General features: G+C 38.5%; 1 protein-coding gene, 1 long non-coding RNA gene, 1 other non-coding gene and 1 pseudogene across 7 annotated transcripts in view; 2 read left to right on the top strand and 2 right to left on the bottom strand.

The window, feature by feature from the left end:
• Positions 1-214: 214 nt before the first annotated feature.
• Positions 215-3,413, bottom strand: LOC149101925 (uncharacterized). Its single transcript, XR_016202404.1, has 2 exons — positions 3,154-3,413; positions 215-600 (listed from the first exon to the last, which is right to left on the bottom strand). It is a non-coding gene; the product is annotated as an uncharacterized LOC149101925 (long non-coding RNA).
• Positions 1,755-10,434, top strand: LOC149101923 (cytosolic Fe-S cluster assembly factor NUBP2 homolog; annotated as a pseudogene). Its single transcript, XR_016202388.1, has 7 exons — positions 1,755-2,662; positions 2,962-3,099; positions 4,825-4,913; positions 5,418-5,528; positions 7,215-7,286; positions 7,733-7,820; positions 8,303-10,434. The product of XR_016202388.1 is annotated as a cytosolic Fe-S cluster assembly factor NUBP2 homolog (transcript).
• On the top strand, positions 6,158-6,230 carry Trnat-agu (transfer RNA threonine (anticodon AGU)). Its single transcript has one exon. It is a non-coding gene; the product is annotated as a tRNA-Thr (tRNA).
• Positions 10,435-12,252: 1,818 nt separating the features above from the next.
• The window catches only part of LOC110064572 (sulfotransferase 1B1-like), a 13,209-nt gene continuing 10,557 nt past the window's right edge, over positions 12,253-14,904 (bottom strand). For all 4 annotated transcript variants that reach the window (XM_089274834.1, XM_089274836.1, XM_089274837.1 and 1 more), the window contains one exon: positions 12,253-14,662. In XM_089274834.1, the coding sequence (XP_089130960.1) occupies positions 14,387-14,662 (276 nt within the window). In that variant the 3' untranslated portion in view covers positions 12,253-14,386. The remainder of the gene's footprint in view (positions 14,663-14,904) is intronic.

Below are 14,904 nucleotides of genomic sequence, written 5' to 3'. Positions count from 1 at the left end.
GGTATCATGAGTACCATGCGACAATCCACCGGAAGCATGAGTCCGATTGGAGTGTCGGAATAGGGTGGTTGATTTTTGACCGGGCCTGTACTGCCTCAGCGCTTCTGACTTCATATGTCCTCATATGGACCCCCCGAGGGCTGTGTCTGTATTTCAAGCTGGGTTTGCAGGCTGTCGTTTCAGTTTTTTTTTTTTTTTTTTTTTTTTTTCTGCAGCCAAAATTCTAAAAGAATTAATAAACACTTGATCCTGGTTTTTCGAGGGCTAGTTGTACTTATCAGTAACTTGGAGGAAGGAAGAAATGTGGACGCAATATCCGATTGTATGACCACCCTCGAATGGAGCAGATGAACATCTATTTCCTGTTTAGCTTTTTGAGCTTTAAGCAATTCATGTTCCTATACAACAACAATGCCATTGGCTATTGAACTGATATTACATTTTTTACCTCTAGAAGCACTGATAAGGTCAGGAGTAGTCTGTATGTTGAATTAATGCTTCACCCAATGCATGCCATGGACAAAGACTGGTTTGGAGTCTTTCTTACATCAAAGTGGACAAATGTGTTTAGGCAGCGTTTGCATGGTGTCTTTCTATTTTCTGCAAGAAGAAGAAATATTCAGTTATTGGGTTAATCGAGAATGAGAATAACTTCTTCATGAAAAGGAAATTTATGGATAGTGCTGAAGTTACGCTAAAATTTGTGGGGTTGTAGTTAAGTTACTAATTATTTTCTTTTGTTGTTTCTAAACAGTTTATTGACTTGTTATAAATTACATAAGACAGAAAAAAGTTGCTTGCTGCGTCCTTGCGATGTTCTCTACGACGAGGCTTGTGTGATTTCCTGGCCTCAACGAACAAAGAACTTGGCTAATATCCAGCCCTGTTGACCTTACGCTTACTCAATAACCTATATGTAATTCTATGTTGGACTATGTAAAACAATGGGGAATATCTAATTATGTATGGTTCTGTAGGACTTTGTAAGCAGGTTTTGAATGATATTGTACTTTAAAGTTGTTATCTGGACTGTAATCAAGCTTAAAGTTTGGTTATATATGGTTATATGAGTTTACTAAGGATTTTGTGTTACTATCAGGAAGATGTAGGGCTCTCCGTAAGGCTATATCAGCTCAATTGTATGAAAATGTATTGTTATGTAAAGCTATATGGGCCTGTGTGTGGCTATGTCAAGCAATTTAGGGCTGTAGAGTCTTGGCGTGCGTGAAAAAAAGCTCTCTATGACTGTTTCTAACTTTTGGTTGGGCTTAGGCCACGTTAATTCCATACTCAATCGAAGCCTTGTCATGGGTGTTTGCATCCTTCGAAATGTGCCTAAACGCATTGTAGAACTGGAAATGAAGACAGGAACTCACCCACGGTATCATTCATTATTTACTCGTTCGATCTTTGGTGACCTTGGGAAAACTTCGGACATCTTGGGTAATCTTCGGTAAATCGAACACTGTCGAAGAAGTTAACATTTGGAAATCCGCCTAGTTAGGCGTAAAGAGCATCATCCTCGGTAATCTTTGATAACCTCCGGGAAAATCGAACACTGTTGAACATCTTCGGAAATTCGACTAATTCGACAAATCGAGCACTGTCAAAGCATGCTCAGAATATCTTCGGAAATACGACATATATGGAATATCGAACATTGTCGAAGGACGTAATCTTTGGAAATCCGACTAATTCGACAAAGAGAACATCTTCGGTAACCTATGCGAAAATCTCGAGTACTAATTCGGCAAATAAAACGAACAGTGTCGAAAATCTTCCGAAATCCAATATTCCGCAAGTCGAGCTCTGTCGAAGTATGTGCAGACGAATATCTTCGGAAATCCGACTGGTTCGGAAATTCGATTTACTGCCAAAGAAGACCATCTTCGGAAATCCGACTAATTCGGCAAATACAGCATCTTCGGTGGCCTTCGGTAACCTCTAGAAAAATCGTACTTTTTCGAACTTCTTCGGTAATCCGACTATTTCGGTAAGTCGAGCACTGTCTGTCGCTTTCGAGTGGTATATCACGGAATATCCCACGAGACACTTGTATTCTCTTGGTATACACACGCGCCTAAAGGCTTGTGTTTATACCGAAAGAATTTAAATGACTTGTGGGATATAGTTATTCCAGAAGGGGTCACTGTTCCGCCGTTTTGTTACTTTCCAGTAGCAAAATTCGTACATTATCCATGTCATCTGGACTGGAGCCCAAAAAACTCAACACAAGCAAGTAAGTGGTAGGGCTAAAGCCCTTCCTCCTCCCTCGCGGTCCCTGATTTCATTTGCGGTTTTGTACATATCTTTCAGTAGCCTGAAATGCCAGTCATCTCCCACCCTCAGCTTAATCCCCGGGCGATTAGGCTGGACGGTGGAAGATGACTGACATTTCAGGCCACCTCGAAGACCCAGGGGCAGTTAGTCGGGACGAAGCGATATTTTCGGGCGAAATTTTACGTCTTGATGTAAACTTTCGCCCGAAAATATCGCGTCGTCCGAAAATGTCGCGTCGACTAACTGCCCCTAGGCCCTGGGTCTCCCAGGATGACCTTTTTTCAGCTACAGAGCGAGCCCACAGAGCAGCGGGAAAGCTTCTTGAGCCGACTGTACGCGAGGATGACCAGCAGTTTCCTTCTCAAATTCAAGATGGCGGACGGTGAGTACTGTCGTGCAACGAATGTCTTACTTAAAAAAATGCTGTTTGTATAAAGGGTGTATACATTATTTTTTCTTTAAAGTAAGACTACATGTAAGCGAAAGTATAGGTCCTTTTACATTATTTTTTCGAATGAAACTCCAGCTTCCTATACGGAAAAGGCTTAATATATTATTTGCATGCTTAGCCACGTTGGTGGAATTGTCCTCTCTCTCTAGAGTCCGAGTAGGCAAGTACAGCGAAGGTGCTGACTGTAATTCTCACTTAGTTACAATGTGGTTTTTGTTTGTAAATTTCAGGTCAGTCGGAGCAACCTCTTGAAGAAGTGTTAAAATCTGTCGAGCACGTGATTCTTGTTTTGTCTGGTAAAGGAGGAGTTGGTAAAAGTACTGTTTACGACACAGATAGCATGGACCCTTTACAACAAAGGATAGAAGGTAAGCTGAAATCTTTGCGTCCTGTTGACTTATGGTTTACATTTCTACATTTACCTGTATTAAGGACGTTCGCGCGAAATGTAAAAATATTGGGGGTCACCGACTTCGTTTTGTAGAGAACATCACCAGAGGAACACCGGAAATCTGAAATAATCGGTTCGTTAAGGCCACAATGTCTGTAAGCCCAAAAATATTGCAATTAGATCTTTGAAGTGAAATGTTCTCTGCCAAATGTTGTTCAAGGTAATTCCTCTGAAATAAAAGTGACCATAGATTTTTGTTCAAACTTTGTCTACTGAATATTTACCATATGAGAACTTCAATTTTGAAATAAAAGAGGGGGCTGCCCATGCTCAGTAAGGAGCAGCAAAGCATTGAAAATGCCCCATTTTGGCACTATTCAATGCTTATTATAAGAGCGCATTCCCAGTAATTGTAAAATCTTTGTAAGTCCAGACTCACGAGAACACGCATTAAACTACAGTCAATACATTGCATCAGACACAAATAAGCATTTTAAGTTTGATTCAGACAGAAAGCTAAATCCTAGATTAAAAAAATGAACCAAATTTCTTGATATGGTTACCAAACTGCAAAATAGAAAAGACCACAGTGTATCTGCTATTTTCCTTATTTATTCAATTTTCAGCAATAGAAATTAGTTCAGTCTTTTCTCACGCAAAGCTTATGATTAGTTGATTACAATGACTGGAAAAAAAGGTGGGGTTCTGGTGCTCGTTAGTGAGCAATAGCCATTTTTCAACTGACAGAACTCAGTATCAAGGCAAATCCGTCATGTTTTCAAGATGCACGTGCACAAGCGTTTTCTTACTGACACCATAAATTATGCGCAGTAAGGATGCATGTTGCAAATGTGAGGAATCACCTTAAGGGGACCTATTAGTGAATTTAGTCAACTGGCGAGGTTCCTTAATGAACAAGTTCGCATTTAGCGACCATAGTTTCATGCACCTTGCAGCCACAAGATGGCAGGATTCAATGTCCCATGGACAGAAATCTTAATTTTTCTTTAACCTCCCACATTGATTTTTTGTTCATTTTTGGACAATGTGGAGATAACTGTTAATAAAATCTGTTTCTGGAAAGAAAAGTAGGGGTCACCAAACGTCCAAGATCGTTAAATCCAGGCAAAGCTATAGCAGTAGCCTTCTGCCCTATCATTGTTCATTTTATAGCCTGCATGACAGGCTGTAGAAGAGGAGGGAAAGGGTCCACGCAGGCTATTCATTTTATTACTTAGTGTGTGCTCTCATGCATGACATGATGTGTGAATTTGTGCGCACAGTAAGGATGCGCAGAAACAATTAGCGCGAACGTCCTTAAGTCATTGATTCTCATGCAGTGGGAGGGGTTGTGAGGGGAGAAGCTTTATTGGATGATTTTCTATGTTTTGGATAGGACTTGTTTTCGTGTTTTACATTTGGGAGCGAGATTTGTTATCAGAAGATTTATAATATTGGCCACATGATGTGTGAACTGGTGACACTAAGGGAAAAATCCTGTCTTGGAATAAAAAATGTTCACTTTGCCTTCTCCCCAGCACCTTCTGTCTCTCTCCCCCCTACCCCAGAGTCACCCCAGTGAAAATCTGTGGATCTGCCACTGGTAGCAAAGAAGTGTCTTCAAGAATGTATTGTTACAGGCTGCCGTACTACCTTGATCACAATAAATGGCTAATCTTTGTGTTATCTCTTTATCTTCCAGGTTGGCATACTGGATGTTGACTTATGTGGACCAAGTATTCCAAGGATGATGAATGTAGAGGGAACAGATATACAGCAGTGTTCTGCTGGGTAAGTCATTATATAAAGGATCATCTTCTGAAGCCATTCTGTGGGAGCCAATATTAACTAAATCACGCATATATACTGTATACAACTCTGACACTTGTGTTTGATGTGTAACAGTGAAAGAGTGTCTATGAACTTTAGTGGCTCATTACAAGAGAATTCCTTATATCCAGTGTGATAACAAGAAACTGATTTGAAGTGTTGCGGCTTCTCCTGCATGGAATGCTGGTCTGTCAGGGACCACTACCCCACTTCTTTGGAACTTTTGTGGGTGAACTTGCTTGATCTTGGGAAGTTTTTTATTTCGTAAAATTTAGACTATCTGCCATATAAATGCTCCAGACATGTGTTTTAATTATCGTACTTTTCATATACATACTTCACTTTCTAGTTTTTTTTTTTTTTATAAGATTAGCTGATATGTTATTGACATCAAAGCTTGCCTATGTTTTTTGCCGAAGGTGTTTACAAGTATTTTCTAAAGATCACCTGAACCTTTCTTTTTAGTTGGGTTCCAGTTTACATAGACAAGGACCAAGGACTGGCTGTTATGTTAATTGGTTTCTCTTTATTACATAAGAGATGATGCTGTTGTGTGGAGAGGACCTAAGAAAAATGGTATTTATTCATTTATGCTCTTCACTTGCATATTTTTTGACTTACCTTGACCTGTTCAAGCTTGTTAATCAAAGCTAGATCTGAGTGTCTCATCATTAATGAAACTGACTACTGAAATCAGTTCAAGGAGCTATGCCACCAGATATTGAGTAATTTTTTGTGAAATGCACAATTTAATTACCTTAGTTTAAAATGTAGGAAACTTCAGGTAGCTATTATTAGGCTTTGTTGATACTGAGCAAACAATACTTAATTTTCTTTTTTGGGGGGCAGTATTATGTCTTGTTGATATATATTACAAAATTTCTCAAAATACAAAATAGCTCAGTTGGTAGAGCAGTGCACCGGTGTCGCAGAGGTCATGGGTTTGAATCCCGTTCAGGCCTTAATTTTTTTTCAGGCTTTAATTTCACAGCTGCTTAAGTTGTGTGCATAACTGCAATGATCAATCATGTCTTCAAAAAAAGTTTTTATGTGACACCCACAGCTGGTCACCACTGGATCTACAGTGTAACTATTTGTACAAAGTTATGCAAATTCTTTCAGAAATACTGTGGCTTTTCTGGGCTTTTGAATGAAGGGAAAATGTTTGAAATATTACAAACTCGCAAAGTGACCAGCTCCCAGGTGGCTTGATAGCTCAGTTGGTAGAGCACTGCACCAGTATCGCAGAGGTCATGGGTTCGAATCCCGTTCAGGCCTGAATTGTTTTCAGGCTTTAATTTCACAACTCCTTAAGTTGTGTGCATAACTGCAGTGATCAATCATGTCTTCATATCTTTCTCCACAGTTCAAATATGTGATCTTTCATATACTCACTTGCATTCTTCACCATGTATGGGTATTCTGAGTCCTGTCGGGGAATTTTTCTTTGTCCCACGCTCATGTCATGTTGATAATTCACCTTCACATTTCATTACCGAGCTTAAAATTCACCATCTTTATTAACTTATCACTACTCACGATGAATTCAATAGCATTGATCCTAGCAGTATGCAGGACACCTATCATATATGAACTCAGTTAAATGACCTTGCTCTCCATGAGTTCTCGTAGCTCAGTGGATAGAGCACCTGCCCAGTGTTCGGGAGGTCATGGGTTCGATTCCTGTCGGGGACTCAGAATTTTTCTTCGTCCCACGCTTGTGTCATGTTGATTAATTCACCTTCACATGTATGGGTATATTACGAACTGGCAAAGTGACCAGCTCCCAGATGGCTTGATAGCTCAGTTGGTAGAGCACTGCACCAGTATCGCAGAGGTCATGGGTTTGAATCCTGTTCAGGCCTGAATTTTTTTTCAGGCTTTAATTTCACAGCTGCTTAAGTTGTGTGCATAACTGCAATGATCAATCATGTCTTCAAAAAAAGTTTTTATGTGACACCCACAGCTGGTCACCACTGGATCTACAGTGTAACTATTTGTACAAAGTTATGCAAATTCTTTCAGAAATACTGTGGCTTTTCTGGGCTTTTGAATGAAGGGAAAATGTTTGAAATCAGCAAAATGTTTTACTACTATTTTAAAACAACTTTGTTCCAGGCCAGTGCACCACTGTCTGCAATGTGCTTTTATTAATGATTTTTTAAATGGAGCAAATTCTGTAGAGTGCTACAAACATTTTGATGTTCCTGCAGACTTTCTTGAGTTCTCAAGTGACAGTTACCGGTTTGTTTGTTTTTTTAGCAATGATCAAGCAGTTTCTATCAGATGTATGTTGGGGTGACCTGGATTACCAGCTTATTGATACACCTCCAGGTATGACAACTATGTAAAATGTTATTTTCAGAGGTTTGTGATGTACTGATGTGTGAGGTACAGTGGCCCAGTGGTTAATGTCATACACTGTAGATCAATAGATCTGGATTCAAAGCCTGTTCATGGGTCTTTGTACTGCATTTTTAGGTGGGAGACTTTACTGGCAATGCCTTTCATCACATAGGAGGAGAAACGAGTACTAACAAGTTGCTGGCCAACCTGAACTGCAAAAATACAGGGATACGAGGGGATATCCACCAGTAGGCCAGCTCCGCATTAAGGACATTTAAGGGAATACAATACTCCATACTAGGAGACTGGAGTTGGAGTCGGAGCAGGTATACTCTTAACTTTGCTGATAGTACAATCATGCACATTCATTTTGCAGTATGCAGTGTAATCCTATCATTATTCCTCTGTTCTAAGATTGGTTTTGTTCAATCCAGGAACATCTGATGAGCACATAAATGATTACAGTTAGTAGAAAATCTGTGACATTACAATCCAGATGGAGCAATTTTTGTCACTACTCAGGTATGCATATTAAAGTATATTATTTTGTAATAAACGTTCTGTAAATGCTGTCAATTATTAGTAAGGCTTATTTTGATTTCGGAAAGTTTACATTTGCTTAATTTGTGTCTATTGTGACTAATACATTGTTAATTTAGCCGTAAGAGCATTGAGGAAAGGCCAGCCTTTCACTTAGGCATTTACTAGCCTTTTAATAGTCAATCAATTCAGGTGAAATCAAGTCTAATCATTGTTTGGCCAAAACCTGAGATTAGTTTAGTATCAGTTGATTGGCAAAATTGGTCTCCAGTTCTGAACTTTTAACCCTTATTTTTTTTTTCCCCTTTGTTCTCAATGAAAGAAAAATATCAGCAGTTGTTCCTGGGCTTGGGATAATTCTCCATCTTCAATTGCTTAATAAAAGATTTGTAAGAAATTTACCAGAATGAACTAGCATGTAATATATTGATGGATTTTTCAATGACATTCCTGCTGTTTCTCAGGGTGTGGCAGTGTCTGACGTCAGGAGAGAACTAACATTCTGCATTCTAAAATCCCCATCCTAGAGTGGTGGAGAGCATGAGTGAATTTGTCTGTCCTCATTTGTAATGTAAGTGTTAGCCTCCTAATACAGATGCTCTTTGCAGGAAACACTGAAGGGGGGTACTCCCATATACGGGCTATATAGGTACAAATGTGTCATGGCATAGGGTATAGTTTTTGAGGTTTTCAATCCTTAAAATAGGGTATCATTTTTGCCCCTGTTGACATTAATTGCATTCACAGTGTGATCCTTAGACAGGTTACCTACCTAAATTGTGTCCGTTAACATTGAAATGCGTAAATGCCCGGCTAAACAGAAAATAAGTTCTACACTTGATGCTTTTAAACTTCCAGTGTCACAGAAGTGAAATACAGTTGACCTGTTGGTGCCATTCATAGTTTTTGTTTTTTCCTTGAATTGGATGTCGTTTTTCTTGGTTCGGGCCTTAAACAGGGTATCAGTTTCTTTTGCTTCATCCTTAAATAGGGTCAGGGTTTTAAGTCTTTTCACTGCACACCTACAGTATCTGGGAGGAAACATTGCCCGACAAGTCCATGCAAAATGCATGTGTGGAGGAGGCTTTTCCTTTTTATGATTTAAAAAGAATATTTAATACACTATGACTTGTTGTATTTTTGACTGTTATAGTGTACCTTCATCTAGTTCATAGTATGAAATAATATTCCACTTTCTTTCCTTTAGAAATGTCCACTGGATCCCAGTCTAACGCAATCCTTAGAAGACACCAAGCTGTTATTGACTTGTTTCCTAACTCACCAACACTAAATGCAGTAAACGTAATCACTTCCAAACTGTTAGAATTGGAAAGCAATGGAGATCAGTGATTGAAGGAACAAGTACTTTTTTTTCAAAAAATGGTTGTTGAGCATGTGGCATTTATACAGTTGGACAAATGTGACTGAGATGGCCAAGTGATCAACCACTGGTTTCTCCTTACAGTGCCAGTCCCTTATCAATCAAACCAGTGATGAGAATTACAGTAATCATCAATCAAGCCCTGCTCTAGTCATTAATTAAGGAAGAAAACATAGAAAAATATGGCTTCGCCCCTCTATGGACGATTTTGCCACTCACTTAAACCAAGCACTGCATTGTTGTTGGGGCATATAAACCATGCGCAATAGCCTCCTTCACAAAGTTCTAACTTGTAAAGCAAGAAAGTATGATTACTGAACAGCATCTTGAATTGGGAAAAACTTCGTTTGAATTTTCCTTTGATACATAGTTACATAGTATATGCGACTTCAAGACTTGTTTTGTCTGTGACTTCTTCAGTTGGTCGCCAGTAAAGATTTGAATTTTGGATGAGTTCACGTAACCATGCACGAAAAATATAACTTGATACCAAATAATAACAACCGACAATAATATAACCAGATAGAAACAATAATAACAAGATAGAAATAAACCAGTAAATAAATAAATATTAAATAATTAAGTAGACTGAAATAAAAAATGCAAATTAGTTATAGTTTAACTTGTGGTATCAAGGTTTATATTCCATGCATGGTGACATGAAGTCACTTGGATTTAAATCTGTTATGGGGACCAAATTAAGAGGTCATGGACGAAATTAGTTTTGTAGTTGTATATATTACTGTAACTGTGTGTCGAAATAAGATTTGAATGCAGTTTTTCCCTATCAAGGTGACGTTAAATGTTTGTACTTGAATTTTGATAAGCAGACTGATGTTGCAGAAATGATTTATGATTAGAAAAACAATTTGAATGAGGTCTTTCCTAATCCAGATTGTTGCAAATCATAATTTTACATGGCCAATAATATACCTAAGATTCTTTGTTCTGAAACTCATAAAATGTTGCAGCTGAAAGGTCAATGAAAAAAAATGGAAATAAATACAAGTGGTACTGCCTCAGTTATCTGCATGGTATTTTGCGATTGTAAGAATTGCATGAACAATCAACGTTTGAGTTACTTTTACGTGTAAGAGAAATTAACATGGAGACTCCAGATGTCCAATTTTGTTTCTAATTTAGTGGGTTAGTGCGCAAGCATGTCAATACAAGAGTTATTTTTTTGTGAATAAAAAGCCCCTGGAGGTAGCAGCACTCAGTGGACTCTTGACAATTATGATAAGGGTAATCCAACAAGTTTGTCTGGTTGTGATGTACAGCGAAAAAGAAAACATCTGAAGAATTTGGTTTATCTTAGGAAATGTGATATTAAGCCTACTTTATGAGATCTGATTTTAAAAATCGATCAGTGACTTTGTTTATTAGAACTACATGGAACTGTTCCCAGCAAGACAGCTAAACATCATGCAGTCTGTAAAAACGGCAGATTGGTGTTGATTCTGGATAATTTGTCCAACTCATTTTATAACAAGAACCAATTTAAGTAATATATAGAGTTAGCCAAGCCTAAAAGCAGATCTCCTGATTACAACAAGTTAACCTTGCTTGAGCCTGGGATCCAATTGAAAACCCGTACTTGGGCAGTGGTCAACTTAAAAAAACACGTGACCTCAAAGAGCTCTAAAAACGAGCCTGCGATATGGTCAAATGATACTGGACAGTGCATACCTTGTTTTGACAGGTGTCAATTGAATATAACATGGATACCCAATATCAAAGATGTATGCTTTAATCCTCCCCCCTCCTGATCTCTAAAGGAAAAGCCTTGGGAACTAGGTTGTTGTAGAGTGACATTTCACATTGATTTACATGGAGGGGCCGTACGGACGAAGGTACTACGGACAGTCACGTGACAACCAAAATATTTTGGCTCGATGGGTTACTGCTAATATATAGATTTAGACCAGCCTAAAAGCGTAGCTCCTGGGCCGGGTTGTTCAGAGCCAAATTAAGCTAACCCAGGAAAAGGTAGAATTTTGTTTTGAACTTTGTAACGCGAGTTATAAACTTGAGCCCGCGATACGGTAACGTGATACTGGTCAGCGGATACCTTGTTTTGACAGGTGTCAATTGATCATAACATGGATGTCCAATATCAAAGAAGTACACGGTAAACCAAGGCTGCATGTCTCTGTCAACCTACTATTTGGAGTATGGCCGCCATGTTGCGCGACTCCGTCGTCGTCGTCGTCGTCGTCGTCGCCGTCGTGCGTACGCGCCCACGAGCAGTAGGGCAGCAATACCACTAGCAATGATAACCATGAGAAAATCAACTCATGGGTTTCCTTTTCTTTCCTATATGAGTATGGGGCTCCGCTTGGCGGCTCTTCGGAGCTCCGCTATAACATCGTCATGCAATAGCACGGTCTTATTCTGTTGCCAGCAATGATCGTAGTGTTTTTAAGTTTTGATATTCCACAAAACCAGTTCAAATTAGATAATATCAATATCAAATCCCATAACATAAAAATTACAAAAAAAAAAAATCCCATAACATAGACACGAGAGGCGTGCAAGAATTTATTGTGTTTGTGAACTAAAAGTCTCGGAGATAGGAGCATTCATGGAGCTGTTTACAGTAATGATTTGGTTAATTTGGCAAGTGCTTTTGGTTGCGATATACAGCAAGAAAGAAACTGGGAATTTATGATGTACATACGATGTTACATCGGTAATGGTAAGATAACTAAATAGTAAGCCATAAAATGTTTGACTGGAAAAACTACAGTAATCTGACACGTCTCCAGATTAATGTAGATACCATCTTATTTTTTTCTTTGATTCGTTCTTTGATAAAACTCACACTGTGATTGATGTAACACGTGCACATGAATAAATCCCTCACTCACCGATCTCATAGCCCTTCAGACCCCCAAAAGGAATTTTTGCTCAAAAATACTCAAGTTTAGAGACCTTTTCGCATTTTATACGAGTCGTAAGTTTTAGCCTTTTTACACAACACAACACAACACTACTTCACCGAAAATAGAAAGAAAGAGAAAAAAACCTCTCTGACACATTGAAAGTCTGATTTAATTAAATTACACTTTAACTTGATGCCACGCATTCTTCAAAGAGCATTTGAGCAGTTTTGCTACTTTTTACCTTTAAAAATATCGGACTGAAAAGAATGTCATAAAATGCCCATCAAATAAAAATAAAATGCTACTGCAGAGACGTAAAAACCGTCCAGAAATGAAAGCTTTTTTTCAATATCCTGGGAACAATGGCCGATAACTTATCAGCTCTAATTGAATTTACTCCCATATGAAAAACAAAAGTGTTAAGTTACCATTTGTAACTAAAGATACCAAACATCTCGTGGGAACAAGAGGTGACGATTCGTCAGCTCTAATTGAATTTACTCCCTTGTGAAAAACAAGAGAGTCAAATTACCCTTTGTAACTAAAAAATAAAAATATCACGTTATATTTGCATGCAACAAGAACAAAACAATCGTCACCTGCACTTACTGTTGTAAACGTTAGAACTGATTCAAATCTAAATAGTCTCGTCTCCTCTAAAACATGTCCTAAGAACTAGAAGCGACGATTCGCGACCTCTAATTGAATTTACTCCTTGTGAAAAACAAAAGTATCAAGTTACCTTTGTAACTAAAAATAAAAATATCTCGTTGCATTTGCATACTACTAACTCACGGACTGTTTCAAACCTCAAGGCTCATCTCGTTCGTAACTAAAATCCTCAGCCTAACCCACAGAAAACGTCGAAGTAAGCCCAATATATGAATACTTCCTCCTCTTTTATAGAAGAATAAATACGGCCGTTCTAAACTGTGTCGGGATCAAATCTTCTCACATACCATTTACTTTTACAACAAGAAATTGGATTGGCTGTTTATAGTAGATCCAATCTGATTGGTGTGACATACATACATCTTTCACTCACTCACTCACTCATCCATTGACCCGTCCATAACATACCCGACGCGCCGACTAAGAGGTATTTTTTTTTACAAAAAAAATAACTCAATAAGGATTCAGCTGTCTGTCAAAATCAAACTTGTGTCGGACACAAGTATTGACTGTAGTTTGAGGCGTGTTTTCATGAGTCTGGGCTAACAAAGAGTTTACAATAACTTGGAATGCGTTTTGGTAATAAGCATTAAATAATGCTAAAATGGGACATTTTCAATGCCTCACTGCCCCTTAACGAGCGTGGGCACCCCCTTTTTTATTTTATAATTAAAGTTCTCACATGATAAATATTCAGTGGACAAAGTTTGAACAAAAATCTATTCACAGTTTTATTTCAGGGGAATTAACTTAAAAAGTGAACACTTGAATATACAAATTGACATAATATAAGTGCGTTTGCCTTCTCAGATGGTTTGTTCAACTTGTTGTTGTTGGTGGTGGTCGTATAAATTTGTTATTATTATCATTAGTATCGTTATTATTCTCATTATAATTATAACGAAAACAACCAAAACCTTTAAAATATGCACTAAACGTTTCCACATTCAGTTAAGTTCAGCGCCAAGAGGGTCCCCTATACCTCTTCTGAAAACAATTTCACGTGTATGTAATTGGCCTTTTCACGCATCACGTAAAATTCGAAAAACAGCTTCACGTTCACAGAAAAAAAGCAAGCAAACACGTTTCACATAAAAATGCAAAGGCTAAATCATGTGTCACATAAAAATACAAATTCTGTCCACATTCGCAAAACATACAGAGCCCTCCATTTTGATGCATCGAAATGCCGTGTCTGGCACATCGTGACAGACTAGATTCTAGGCCCTCCTGGTTCACTGCCGCTGTGGTTAGTTCTTAGTCCTCCAGCCGCAAGCGCGTCGAATGGGCAGGTTTTACATCTAGTTTGGTGTAGTTTACGAGCTTTAATGACGCTAAAATCTCCAAAAGAAGTGAAAAATTATCCCCGCGAAAGTCGTTGGTTCACAAATCACGCGTTAAGTAAATGCATAATTTACGGATCATGAAAACATCGAAAACCGGTTTCCCGAGGACGGAAAAATATAGATTCGCGAATCACGGAAAAAATAAATCCTCATTCACGTTTCACGCAAAGCAAAAAATGCTTATTCACGCGTCACGGAAAAAGTATAGGGGACCCTCCGCCAAAGCTATCGCATCTTCTGATTACTCAAGTGATGGTTAGTTTCTTAAGTGTCAAATTCAATCCCTGTTCCTTCCATTCTTTCTTTGAACACTTTATCAAATAACTCGTTCTGTTCCTCAGTGAAGAAGTTTTTCCATTCTCCTACTTGTCCCTTTCTAATAAAGCCATCCCCCTTCATTCCTTCAAACCAACTGTAATTCGTGTGCTCAGAGCTCTTCATGGCGCCAAATGAAGTTTGTTGGACAATGAGGTCACGTGTTTCTGGATAGATTTCTTTACCAATGAACTTGACTATCTTGTCCACAGTATCTGCTGGATCCTGAATAAATGAAGTATTAATGATCAACAAAATTAATGAGGCTATCAACCGTCTTTATTAGGGGTAACTGTGAAAACGAAACAAAACAAGGGAAAATGTTACGCCCACAGGCGTTCGGGCTGGTGGGATGTAGACCCCTACCCCAGTCTCGGAAATTGTGAAATTTTTCAAGCAAAACCCTCATGATTCGGGCAACAGCACTTGGGAGAAAACATTCCAAAAGGTTCAAGGCTTGTAGGCAA

This window comes from Orbicella faveolata, unplaced genomic scaffold (assembly GCF_042242905.1).
Source record: "Orbicella faveolata isolate gen_17 unplaced genomic scaffold, um_ofav_v1 contig_36, whole genome shotgun sequence".
In the NCBI taxonomy this organism is placed as follows: domain Eukaryota; kingdom Metazoa; phylum Cnidaria; class Anthozoa; order Scleractinia; family Merulinidae; genus Orbicella; species Orbicella faveolata.
Note: the sequence above shows the minus strand (reverse complement) of the source record. Positions and strands in the feature narration are given on the sequence as shown.